At 40.0% G+C, this 13695-nt stretch overlaps 1 protein-coding gene and 1 long non-coding RNA gene across 2 annotated transcripts; one reads left to right on the top strand and one right to left on the bottom strand.

Annotated features, from left to right (window-relative positions):
- Window positions 1–4178: 4178 nt before the first annotated feature.
- Window positions 4179–5994, bottom strand: LOC138027959 (heat shock protein beta-1-like). Its single transcript, XM_068875596.1, has 2 exons — window positions 5824–5994; window positions 4179–5446 (listed from the first exon to the last, which is right to left on the bottom strand). The coding sequence occupies exons 1-2, from the start codon at window positions 5862–5864 to the stop codon at window positions 4711–4713; spliced, it is 777 nt and encodes a 258-aa protein (XP_068731697.1). The 5' UTR covers window positions 5865–5994; the 3' UTR covers window positions 4179–4710.
- Window positions 5995–6134: 140 nt separating this feature from the next.
- On the top strand, window positions 6135–8424 carry LOC138027961 (uncharacterized). The gene is made up of 2 exons (XR_011127548.1): window positions 6135–6902; window positions 7991–8424. It is a non-coding gene; the product is annotated as an uncharacterized lncRNA (long non-coding RNA).
- The last annotated feature ends 5271 nt before the right edge of the window (window positions 8425–13695 follow it).

Raw genomic sequence — 13695 nt, forward strand, 5'->3', positions numbered from 1 at the left:
GGATCTACTTGTTGCATTCTAATTATCCTTCATTTGAACTAGTTTTTCTCCCCAGAGAACTACAAAAATGTGACTATTGTATGTACGCATTGCGTATCTATAGTGTTGTGCGCAAGGGGAGTGGGAAGGACTTTCCCTCCATGAGAGAGTTAAGTTGTGTTTTTCAATTGCTGTGGTTTATAGTTATCCGTTGCAATATTTTGGCGACGAGGATGGCCGAGATTGCATCCATACCACCGTTCAATCCCTTTGACCTTGGTTTTGGTGTCATCTCTGAATGCATGGTCTTAATGGTCGTTAATCGTCACAGGCACATTAGCTGAATCAGGCAATGAATAATTCTTTGGAGAAGAACTCAAAATCATCATAGAGCGGGGTCAATTCTTCCAAGCTAATAAGGGATGAGAGATCTTGTGGTGGTTAATGGTTTGGATAAGGAAGGATTACGTTTTTGCAAACGTTGGCCGTGTAGCATTTATATTTGAACAGACTTAACTGATTGGAGCTTAATTTGAAGTGCTGGGTTTCTACCCCATATGAACCATGTGAGCATTAGCCCTACTAATGGAAATGGGGCCACACGAGAACACAGAAAAACTCTGACCAGGGAGGGAAATGAACCCACCCCACCCTGGTCAGAGTTTTTCTCTGTCCTTGTGTGGGCCCATTTCCATTAGTAGGGCTAACGCTCACATAGTTCATATGGGTTTGAGACCTAGCACTTCAAATTACACTCCAATCAGTTAATGGTTCAGATACCTTGATCATTATTGTGGCTTCTCATGAATATATATAAACCGAGGTAGCCGCTTGTATTTACTCTGGTTCAATAATTCACACACTTTGTTGAGATCAAAGACCTAATGTTACTTCAGTTAATAATTGAGCTGGAGAATAGTGCCAAACACGGAAGGGTCGTGGATCACTAAAAATCTCGGAGATAAGTGTCTTATTTGTGGTTTCCCTGTACATTGAGCCTCGTTTTGAAGTTGAAGTGAGTTCAAGTGGAACTTTTCAAGGAGACAGAAGTAGAGGAAATTTCAAAAAGCCTTTGTTTATTTTGGGAAGATGTGAAAATCGTGCAAACGATTTTTTGTTTTAACTATGATTGTCTTTCAAAGAAATAAGCACAAGTGGAATGCCAGTTTACGAACTGAATTAAAAATGATCTATAATAATTGTTGGAAAAATAACTGGTATTGAAAGTTTGATTCACAGTAGTAGAGTTTATGGTTGTTTTGAGCGTCATCCGTCAGTTGTACCAATCCCACTAGCTAATCTGACATGTTGTATCTTTTTGGTTCTAGGTGTCGCTTCCCTTGAAAAAGACGAAAGGCCCACAAGCTAAATATCGGAAAGTCTACTTGCATAGTCCGACTTTTTAGTCAAGTGTCATTTAAGCAAAACTCATATTGAGCAGTTCTATATATACAAATTGCCTTGGTCGTTATTACTACGCTTTGACTGTCGAAAGTAATTACGCGGGTTGCATCAATTAAGCAACCCGGGCCTGATTGGCTCGTTTAATGGTTTTAAAAGAAATTCTAGACTTCTCTACCGTCTTCTTGTTATGCATGATCTTCGCGAAAATTGCATTCTGTCCCTCAATAAACCTCAGACCTTCCAACTTTCTGTTTTGAAAATGAGTGAGATTGGGCACAATAGCCCGCCGAAGGCGGGCTACTGCCTGCGGATGGCAGGCAGTTACCTAGGGGGGTCCGGGGGCATACCCCCCCGGAAAATTTTGAAAATTTGAGTCCCTGAAATGCGATTTTCTTTATTTACAGAAAAGATTTACAAAATTCTTAAGGTACAAAAATGTCGCATAAAATCTCGAAAGTAACACTTTTTTGACATCTGCATTCAATGATTTATGTAACTTCTGTTATGTGTCTAGAAGAAGTAGCTAAAGGACCATCAACTTTTGCTCTCTTTCGGGCGGAACTACTCGAAATTTCGGCCATTGTTATCTAAATTTTCAACTTTTCTTTATTGTAGCTCAGTCACAACTAACTGGCATTTACAATTTCGGTTCTATATTTTCTATCGTCCTTACACGTGAATATTTTACGGTATTTTACAGGGACATAACGGGCACATTTATTCCGTTGGGAAACTACATGCATGACAGCGAAAGAAAGTGGTGACTATGCGTATGGGCGTGAGAAATATATCAAATGCGTGTGTCTACATGCAAAATGCGTGAGAGTTGGAAGGTCTGAAACCTAGAGAATCCATGGCCGCATTTCACGAGTTCACGAGTTAAGTTGTCCCTCTGGCCTTTCTGCGGACGAATTCCAGCACCTACCGATACAATTTGGGCAAGTTTTGAAAGCCAAAAACTTCAGTCGGTGCTGTATTTTGCTGGTAGGACTGGGTGACTCGTCACTTTTAAAATATCAATGTAATGGGAATCGGGTATCTTCGTTTGTCATGGAATGGCAGAATTACCCAGAATTCTTTTTGGGCATGAATCAAGACGCTTTTAGCGCTAACCATGCTTCGAGCAACTCGGGCCTGATTTCTAGTTTTTGGTAGGGGTTTAGAATACGGACCGGGAAATTCAAGTTAAATTATGCAAGCGGAATTTAGTTTTACAGACCGTTTGAAGGTTGCTGATGGAAGACGAATATGACGAAGATCACATTCACCAAGCGGAGAAGTGTCCGATCGTTCAAAGAAACGATGCTGACATAATAAACAACTTACTAACCTCATTTGCTCGGGACCGTACTGGGGTCGTTTTTTTGTACGGACCTCGTGTACTGGCATGACCTTGGGCCAATATTGCCCAGTACGGTCCTTGCATGACCCTATTGATGCCTCATTCTTAGCTCTCGCCTTTTCCCGCGCTTTGCGCCGGCTGCCTCTCATTGCGTTACGTTGTGATCGGCTAATTTGATTGATTTCGTCTGTTATGTTTGGAAAACGCGTTCACTTTGGTTTTAGTTTGAGGGAACACAGTAGAACATTAATCTATTGTATAATATGCTCAATAATGCACGTATTTTGCTTGGTTCTCATCTCACCTATAATCTATTTGAGGACAGATGCATAGCTGACGTCATCATAAAGAAAACAAATAGATTCTATGTTGCCGTGCGTTCGTTCAGTAATAGATCACAGATGACGTCAAAGTGTGACAAATACATTAGTGGCACACTTTTGTGGTTCTTACCACCTTTTAACGTCATATGTGATCTATTACTGAACGGCGCAAGGCAACATGGAAACTATTTGTTAAATTGACAATAATGCCAAAAACTTATAGCTCAGCAGTGCAAAGTTTTTATTTTTATTTTTAGTTATTTTTATGTCCAGCGTTTCTATGTTTGATATTTTATCCCGACTACGAGGGAAAACACTTCGCGATCAATGAGGAAAGAGTAATGTTCAAATTTGAAGTAAAACCTTTTTCAAAAGCAAGATGGTCTTGGACTTGTTGGATGGAATCTATGCTTTAGGTGTTAAGTAGCGTCGATAAAACCACATGGCATCTTTCTCCATTCCTTCTTTCACTTGTTATTTAGTTCTGGTAGCGCTAAATTTGTCGTGTCTCTCATTCCCTCAGTCAAATGGAACCCGTTTTCTCTATTTCTGTCTTAGAAGCTTGGCCGTTAGCAATACTGAAGACTGACAGTCTTGTGTGCCAAAAAAACAAGTCTTGAAGAAAGATCGTCTCTTCGCTCATAACACAGACATAAGCCTAAAACATTAGAATATACAGCTAGACAAGAGACGTCACCTTCAATCCCTGAAAAACAAACCGTGAAAAACGTAAATTTTCACATTGAAGCAGTATGAGGGTGTGGTACCTTTTAAATGCTTTTTCATTCTGTCCCTCGCCATATCTTTATCTAGGATGCAGTTTTGTCGAGCTTGTAGATGTGATCAAGTATTTTAGTTATTAAGAGTTTTTGAAGAAAGGAGTGGTCATTCGACGGCATCTTCATTTTCCTTAAAAGGCTTTATTTTGTGTCACTTTGTGCTATCTGGTCAATAAACAAGATGCTCTCCTGCACATTTGTATTTACTTCCACTGGAAATTATTTTGGTGTCCCTTTACTCCAGAGTGATTAGACAACAATCCCTCTTTTGTTCCATGGAATCACGAAGTCATTGGTCCAAATGGAAGCACTTCTACTTTATATTACGCCACAAGAATAAATACTTTGAGGTTTGCTATCAATCAAGTTTATTGTAAAACATGATTTATCTGTTACCTAACAACACTGGAGTCTCAGTAAAAAATGACAAAGTTTTATATTATTCTTTGCAAAATCACTGCTTCCATGGGTTTGGCAACGAGATCAGGATGCCGCGAGTAACAAATTAAAAAAAAAAGGACTCTTCTGTACTTTGGTCACTAACGCCTCTCTAGACTGACAGATTTTATTGGATAAACCGAAGGAATATCGATAAAGCAATGATCATTTAACTTACAATTGGCTAGCTGAATCCGGAAATATGTTAATCATGAACTGTCTTCTAAAACACACCCACTATGGATGCACACAAGAAAAAAATACAGAAATGATTGTCCGGTATGTGTTACTCAACATATAATATTTAGTGCTGGCTCATCGATTAGACTTCGAAGCGCTTATGCAAATGAGGTGAACTTGCAAACAATACACTCTTCTAAAATACAAATAAACTTTGAAACAACATCTTAGTAGGACTAGTAGTTGTCACATCGACTGTTCTACTTTACTGGTCCTGTTCTCCTTCTTCTTCGTCACTTGTCTGTTTTCCTTCTTCTTCTCCTTCACTTCTAGTTTCGCCTTCTTCCATGGTGACATCCACACTTCTTTCATTTGGCAAAAGAGCTGGATCACGTGGCGCTTCTATGGTCAGTACGCCTTCTTTGGACAGGCGTGACGTCAATGAACCGAGATCTGCGTCATCGGGAAGAAGAATCTGGCGACGGTAATCACGTGACCATTGCAAACCGCTCTCCTCTGATCGCTGTTTCCCGGTGACCGTCAGCTCTTGTCCTCGAAGTTGGACTTTGATGTCTTCTGGCTCAAATCCACTGAGATTTAACTTGACTGAAAATTTTCTGTCTTCGTCTTTCTTGGTCTCTTCCACCCGCTTAATTCCTTCGAGTACCAAAGCTCTTCCATTGTGACTAGCCTTTGACGTCACTGAGGATGGATCAACTCCTTCTGGGATTTTGAACACTTTCTTGAACTCACTGTTTTCGAATCCGTTTTCGTCCTCTGATCGATGCTGGCCATGTAACGTAATCTTTTCATTGTCGACATCCAAAGAGATATCTTCCGGTTTGTACTGGTTTAGGGGGACTGTGGCGATCTTGATTGGACCTTGGGCGGACTGTGTTTGGCCACAGCAACTGCCTCGATCTTCCTGTTCATATGCCAGAGCGATCTCTCTCCACAAGTCATCGAAAAAGCGAAATACCGGTACAGCTTGAGTGTAGGAACTGTTGTGGACGAAAACAAATCATTTGTTAAATGAGTAAGTGGTGGCCGTTCAAACATTTTAGGAGCAATTTGATGAAACCAAAAATCTTTCGTCTGCTCAAAAATAAATTTATCAGCAATGAAGCTGGGATGCTTGCTAATATAAATAGTGTAACTAATTGTTTTAAGTTAGTTGCGCCAAAGATAATCATTTTAAGTCGATCAAGGAAATTATAACGTTGCGTTAAATAAAAATGGTAGTGATTTCTGGTGAAATGTACAAAGTGTATCTATGACAAAGTTGCAAGAAGTTTGAGCCAAACTTGTCCGGCGAAACGTAACAAAAGAAAAGCAAAAGAAAAGCAACTAGAAGACCTCAAGAATTTAGACGACTTACCAGATTGGATGATTGGTTGGAAATCTGAAGACGAGAGCCATGTCTTTTTACACTTTGTTTCTTGTAACTTCTTCTCTCTTCAAGTCTTCTTCAGAGTTTGTGTGAACTGTGGAACACTCTTTCAGGATTTATAGTCGACGACTTCTCTCTAGAACAATCGATCGTTACTAAAATTAGACCATATTGTCAGTGCTTTGTAATAATGACTAGAAAAGATTCATCCTGACAAAAGGTGACAAGACAAAAATAGTGTTGTTTTAGTATCTTCTGGAAAAATCACGAATGTTCTCTTTCACAAAAAATTGCAAATTCAGCATTTTAGGCAGCCCGAAGGGGATGTTGGGAGAATCTGACGTAATTTTTCAAAAGAAGGACAACTATGGCGGATGTACGGACGTGCTTACAATCGAAGCGTGTTGTGCTGCGATAGAAATGCTAGCAAAAGGAATATAACACCACGGAAATTGAACACAGTGATGTCGTGTGTCTTCTCTTAGTCGGACGTTATGAATCTCAATCAGGAAAAATGAGGGGGTTACAAGATCAGCATTTACTCTTTGCATCACCCTCTTTTACTCGAGTCTGTGCACGAGTGGAACTACAAGCCAAGAAAACGGATTTAAGTAACCTTTAAACAGTTTGTACAAAATTTATGTAGTTTTCGTGAAGAGGACATTTTGATTCATGAGCTGACATAAGTAGCTAAAGTATTGCATGTGTGGCTTATGCGTCCACCCTCGGCTGAAAATTTCGAGCCTCCTTAAAATTAATTAACTTGCCAGGTTATTTAGTCAAGGAGGGTGCAGTAGTTACTGACCTCGCCAGCGAGGACTTGCGATACTATCTGCACAAAAATAAACATGTTTCAAAAATTAATACTGTGATAGCGAAGCTCATTCTTGATTCTGTTGCAGTAGAAAAATTGTTGGCTTATCAGTATGTGAGAAATATTTATATCATTTGACTTGATTTACTTTCATTGTTCATTTCAGTTTACAGTGTCCCCAATTAGCGCTCCAGCGTTAGAACGACTAGACACTTAAATAAAGTTCCTTTCCTTTTCTCATTTTAACCAAGTGGTAAGTTTGTTAAGACTGGAAAGAATGTGGGTTTGGTTAAGGATGTGGAGCATCCTCTTAACACTCTAGACTAATTTAAAAAGCTAATAACTTCGTACTGCGTGTTTTAATGTTGTAGCATTGCAGGGATCGCGTTAACGCAGAAATCGTGCATTTTTACGCAAATAAAATCCAAAAAATGCATCATCGAAATTTTAATGGGTCCCAGGACGCAAGGCACTGACTTAAATAACTCACACAACTTGCTTTGATTTGTCAGTATATTCTGTTGTTTGTAAAACTGTTGGAGCGATCTGTGATCATAATTGAAGTTCTAAGAAATGGGGTTTAAAACATCTAAAAAGGTTAAAACTAAATTTTCGACCGCCTTCTGCGGAATTCTTCAGAGGAATGTACTCTGCAAGTCACTGAATGCAAATATATAGCAAAAGACGTCACTGTTCGTTGCTCCTAAGCGAGGAAACCAGTGATGCGTAAACCTTTGGAAAGGGTGCTCTTTCATTAACAGAGTTCTTGTCCAGGAATGAATGTAACGGCTCTAGAAAAAGCCTTTGTCGGCTGGTCCTATGCATATGCGTCAATATTAATTCCAAGTTGGTTACTCTCTTTTTCTCATAATTTAAAACGTACTCTTTTTCTCGCAGAGGGTCACCAAGATTTTGGGACCCCCAAAAAATGCTTGGGACCCCAATTTGGCCGAACATGCGGGTCCCAGGACCCAGATTGAAAAATCCTAGTGACATCCCTGCATTGCTTAACATCAGTCAAGACCTGTGCAGCAGAAACAAAGGAGGAACAATCACAGGGCACCCACCTGGGCCACATATCATTAGAAACAGGGAATTCTAAGAAAAGAAACACTAAGAAGGATCCAACCTTGGGTCCTTTTCATGTTTGACCTTCAGTAGCTAAGGGAGCTCTTGAAATATAGACCAAGCCCAATTCCCCACTCTTTTTAATTAACCTCCATATCCTTTCAAAAATTATGTCCCCTTTAAATTTTATACACTCACTTAATGTCCCACAACAATGGTCAGGATTTATCAATGTGTCATGTAAATTAACTTAGGCTGCTTTCCATTTGACAGGACTGACCGGCCAGACCGGGAATTTGGAAGGACTAACTCTGCAACGCATTGACAGGAATATGAGGAATTATCATGCAAGTGTTCCTTCATATTGTTGCATTTTCTTTGCAAACTGATGGGTCTGGCCAGCCAGTTCTGACAAAAGGAAAGACCCCCTTAAACTTGGCATTACACTTGCATTGAACTATTTGTTGATTATCTGCTCTGCTTCAAACGATGTTTTCTGGGGCTTCTGGCATTTCCTCTCTCCACAGATACCAATATCTGATCTTATCTGATTTTAATCTATTTGATTTGATTTGTTTTCTCATTATTAAGTGGAGCAATCAGGGCTGGCTTTCATACTTGCCACATTGGGTGTTTCAATATATGGATGTGGTCTTAGGACCATGTATATATATGTCTGAGACTTTAATAAACATAACTTGAAGTTATGATTATAATCCGTCGTTGTCGATCTACCCTGTCAAAAGGACGCCATAAAAGTGTTTTTTTTTTGCGAAGTTAACACAAATCAATACATTGTCAATACAGTTTTGATGTCTTCTTACACTTGATTCAAAAATACTAGACTTAACTCGTCTCAAATTAGTTAGAAAAAGTACAAATAACAGCCAAAGCCCAACAGCTGACGTTTGAATCGCCTCTCGCTAGCAACACAGTTTTTGCGTCAAAGTTTGTTGACAAAAAAGTTACCACAAGATCTTTTAAATGGTTTTCTGGCCCATTAATTGCGAGCAATTGACATGACGTTGAATAGCACAGTTTTTCCCGCTCACTGAATTCTGATTGGTCAATTTAAATTTCAGTAGCTCTCGCCGTATGCACGGATGTGTTAAAAATGTGATGTTAGGTAGGGTCTGAGGGTTATAAGGAATTTGAACATCCAAATTTCCTTTTTAGGAACCATCTAGTAAATATAATCTTATGCAGATGTGATTACAAAGGCACATCATGGGGATCTACTTGCTGCATTCTAATTATCCTTCATTTGAACTAGTTTTTCTCCCCAGAGAACTACAAAAATGTGACTATTGTATGTACGCATTGCGTATCTATAGTGTTGTGCGCAAGGGGAGTAGGAAGGACTTTCCCTCCATGAGAGAGTAAAGTTGTGTTCTTCAATTGCTGTGGTTTATAGTTATCCGTTACAATATTTTGGCGACGAAGATGGCCGAGATTGCATCCATACCACCGTTCAATCCCTTTGACCTTGATTTTGGTGTCAACTCTGAATGCATGGTCTTAATGGTCGTTAATCGTCTCAGTCACATTAGCTGAATCGGGCAATGAAGAATTCTTTGGAGAAGAACTCAAAATCATCATAGAGCGGGGTCAATTCTTCCAAGCTAATAAGGGATGAGAGATCTTGTGGTGGTTAATGGTTTGGATAGGGAAGGATTACGTTTAATTTTGCAAACGTTGGCCATGTAGCACTTATATTTGAGCAGACTTAACTGATTGGAGCTTAATTTGAAGTGCTGGGTTTCTACAACATATGAACCATATGAGCATTAGCCCTACTAATGGAAATGGGGCCACACGAGGACACTGAAAAACTCTGACCAGGGTGGGAAATGCACCCACCCCACCCTGGTCAGAGTTTTTCTCTGTCCTTGTGTGGGCCCATTTCCATTAGTAGGGCTAACGCTTACATGGTTCATATGGGTTTGAGACCTAGCACTTCAAATTACACTCCAATCAGTTAATGGTTCAGATACTTTGATAATTATTGTGGCTACTCATGAATATCTATAAACCCAGGTGGTGGCTTGTATTTACTCGGGTTCAATAATTCACACTCTTTGTTGAGATTAAAGACCTAATGTTACTTCAGTTAATAATTGAGCTGGAGAATATAGTGCCAAACACGAAAGGGTCGTGGATCACTAAACGTCTCGGAGATAAGTGTCTTATTTGTGGTTTCCCTGTACATTTAGCCTCGTTATGAAGATGAAGTGAGTTCATGTGGAACTTTTCACCCACAATAAGTTATTTCTTGCGGTCATTTTTGCAACTAATGTCGAAATTGTGCATCTTAGAATATGGTGTCAAAAAGACAGAAGTAGAGGAAATTTCAAAAAGTCTTTGTTTATTTTGAGAAGATGTGAAAATCGTGTAAACGATTTGGCGATTTTTTGTTTTAACTATGATTGTCTTTCAAAGAAATAAGCACAAGTAAAATGCCAGTCTACGAACTGAACTTAAAACGATCTATAATTATTGTTGGAAAAATAACTGGTTGAAAGTTTGATTCACAGTAGTAGAGTTTATGGTTGTTTTGAGCGTCATCCGTCAGTTGTACCAATCCCACTAGCTAATCTGACATGTTGTATCTTTTTGGTTCTAGGTGTCGCTTCCCTTGAAAAAGACCAAAGGTCCACAAGCTAAATATCGGAAAGTCAACTTGCATATGTCGGCCGACATATCGGTCGAGCGTCGGTCGATATGTCGACCGATACATCGGTCGAGTATCGGTCGATATGTGGACCGATATATCGGTCGAGGGGTGCACAAAATACACATGATCCCCGCCATTTTAGTCAAGTGTCATTCAAGCAAAACTCGTATTGAGCAGTTCTATATACGTTCTATATACTACGTTTTAACTGTCGAAAGTAATTACACGGGTTGCATCAATTAAGCAACCCCGGCCTGATTGGCTCGTTTACTGGTTTTAAAAGAAATTCGAGACTTCTCTACCCTTCTTCTTGTTATGCATGATGTTCGCGGAAATTACATTCTGTCCCTCAATAAACCTAGAAGAACCAGTTATGGTCTTAGTTCTTTTTTTCTTTTGTATCAGCTAAGTTGCGGAATGCGCTACCTGATTTTATCCGTACCTATGAGTTTACTGGTTTTAAAAGAGAATCCAGGGCCGCATTTTGTACAGCGGCTTTTCTTTTTAATGAATATATCTTTAAATATTATGTATTTAGTATGTATCTGTATATGCCATGTATTTTAGCTGCAAATGTAATGTCTCGAAGACATTAGCTCCTGTAGTTATTCTGAAATTCCAGATGAAATAAAGTTTATGCATGTATGTTACCTTTCGCAGGGCGCGTGCGCACATTTTGTAATCTGCGACTTTAGTGCTTTCCACATGAGAGAGAAAACGACTTTTCTCTTGAATATTTAAGCCATCGAATTCGTACGCTATATTGACAAGGGCGGTTTGGAGCTGTGAGTAGGCGTGGGATTTGTCACATATGGTTTAGGGGCCGACATATCTCTCCCTCAATGCCGTACCGGGAGGCAAGGTCGGTAGCAGAAAGCAGCGAAGGGCCAACTGCGTCCAAAAGCGATCGCACGGGCCGAATTCCCGGGATGACTCGTTTGGTACGACGCTCCAGCGCCGGATGTCTGGAGGTACTGAGTTTTTTTTTCTTGTTCAACCATTCCGTCAGCGTATGCGTAAATGTTCTGGTTTTCCGATACCTAGCCTACCCAAAAAATTAACCTGCTGGTCTTTACCAGCAATTGACATTTCTGTTCTCGATTCTACAGGCATAAACGTAACGTAAGAACCGTGCGTGTCTGGTCTTCTCGAGACAGAGGTGAGAGATGGTTTCATGCAGACTGGTACGCCTAACATGCTCTGTTGTAAACATGGCGGTTCACGAGTGAAGTTGTCTCTCTGGCCTTTCTGTGGACGAATTCCAGGACCTACCGATACAATTTGGGCAAGTTTTGAAAGCCAAAAACTTCAATCGATGCGGTATTTTGCTGGTAGGACTGGGTGGTCCGACTTTTATGAGAAAAACTATCAAATGAGAATCGGGAGTGTTCCCTTGTCATGGAATGGCAGAATTACCCAGAATTCTTTTTGGGCATGAGCGAAGCAACTTTAGAAGCACGAGACTGGCCCTCATCGCTGTAATCCTCATATTACTTTATAAGAGTATGGGGTTTTTCTTTTTCTTGCGAATCAGCTAAGTTGCGGAATCATAATGCACTATCTATTTTATCCGTACCACTGAGTTTACTGGTTTTAAAAGAGAATCCAGGACCGCATTTCACGAGTTCACGAGTTAAGTTGTCCCTCTGGCCTTACTGCGGACGAATTCCAGCACCTACCGATACAATTTGGGCAAGTTTTGAAAGCCAAAAACTTCAGTGGGTGCTGTATTTTGCTGGTAGGACTGGGTCACACTTTTAAAATATCAATGTAATGGGAATCGGGTATCTTCCCTTGTCGCGGAACTGCAGAATTACCCAGAATTCTTTTTGGGCATGAACCAAGGCGCTTTTAGCGCTAACCATTTGAGCAACTCGGGCCTGATTTCTAGTTTTTGGTAGGGATTCTAGAATACGGACCGGGAAATGCAAGTTCAATTATGACAAGCGGAATTTAGTTTTACAGGCCGTTTGAAGGTTGCTGATGGAAGACGAATATGACGAAGATTACATTCACCAAGCGGAGAAGTGTCCCATCGTTCAAAGAAACGATGCTGACATAATGAACAAGTTACTAACCTCATTTGCTCGGGACCGTGCTGGGGTCGTTTTTTTGTACGGACCTCGTGTACTGGCATGACCTTGGGCCAATATTGCCCAGTACGGCCCTCGCAAGACCCTATTAGTGCCTCATTCTTAGCTCTCGCCTTTTCCCGCGCTTTGCGCCGGCTGCCTCTCATTGCGTTACGTTGTGATCGGCTAATTTGATTGATTTCGTCTGTTATATTTGGAAAACGCGTTCACTTTGGTTTTAGTTTGAGGGAACACAGTAGAACATTAATCTATTGTATACTATGCTCAATAATGCACGTATTTTGCTTGGTTCTCATCTTACCTATAATCTATTTGAGGACAGATGCATAGCTGACGTCATCATAAAGAAAACAAATAGATTCTATGTTGCCGTGCGTCCGTTCAGTAATAGATCACAGATGACGTCTAAGTGTGACAAATACATTAGTGGCACACTTTTATGGTTCTCACCACCTTTTGACGTCGCATGTGATCTATTACTGAACGGACGCAAGGCAACATGGAAACTATTTGTTAAATTGACAATAATGCCAAAAACTTATAGCTCAACAGTGCAAAGTTTTTATTTTTATTTTTAGTTATTTTTATGTCCAGCGTTTCTATGTTTGATATTTTATCCCGACTACGAGGGAAAACACTTCGCGATCAATGAGGAGAGAGTAGTGTTCAAATTTGAAGAAAAACCTTTTTCAAAAGCAAGATGGTCTTGGACTTGTTGGATGGAATCTATGCTTTAGGTGTTAAGTAGCGTCGATAAAACCACATGGCATCTTTCTCCATTCCTTCTTTCACTTGTTATTTAGTTCTGGTAGCGCTAAATTTGTCAAGTGTCTCTCATTCCCTCAGTCAAATGGAACCCGTTTTCTCTATTTCTGTCTTAGAAGCTTGGCCGTTAGCAATACTGAAGACTGACAGTCTTGTGTGCCAAAAAAACAAGTCTTGAAGAAAGATCGTCTCTTCGCTCATAACACAGACATAAGCCTAAAACATTAGAATATACAGCTAGACAAGAGACGTCACCTTCAATCCCTGAAAAACAAACCGTGAAAAACGTAAATTTTCACATTGAAGCAGTATGAGGGTGTGGTACCTTTTAAATGCTTTTTCATTCTGTCCCTCGCCATATCTTTATCTAGGATGCAGTTTTGTCGAGCTTGTATATGTGATCAAGTATTTTAGTTATTAAGAGTTTTTGAAGAAAGGAGTGGTCA

Source organism: Montipora capricornis, chromosome 12 (genome assembly GCF_036669925.1).
Source record: "Montipora capricornis isolate CH-2021 chromosome 12, ASM3666992v2, whole genome shotgun sequence".
Classification (NCBI taxonomy): domain Eukaryota; kingdom Metazoa; phylum Cnidaria; class Anthozoa; order Scleractinia; family Acroporidae; genus Montipora; species Montipora capricornis.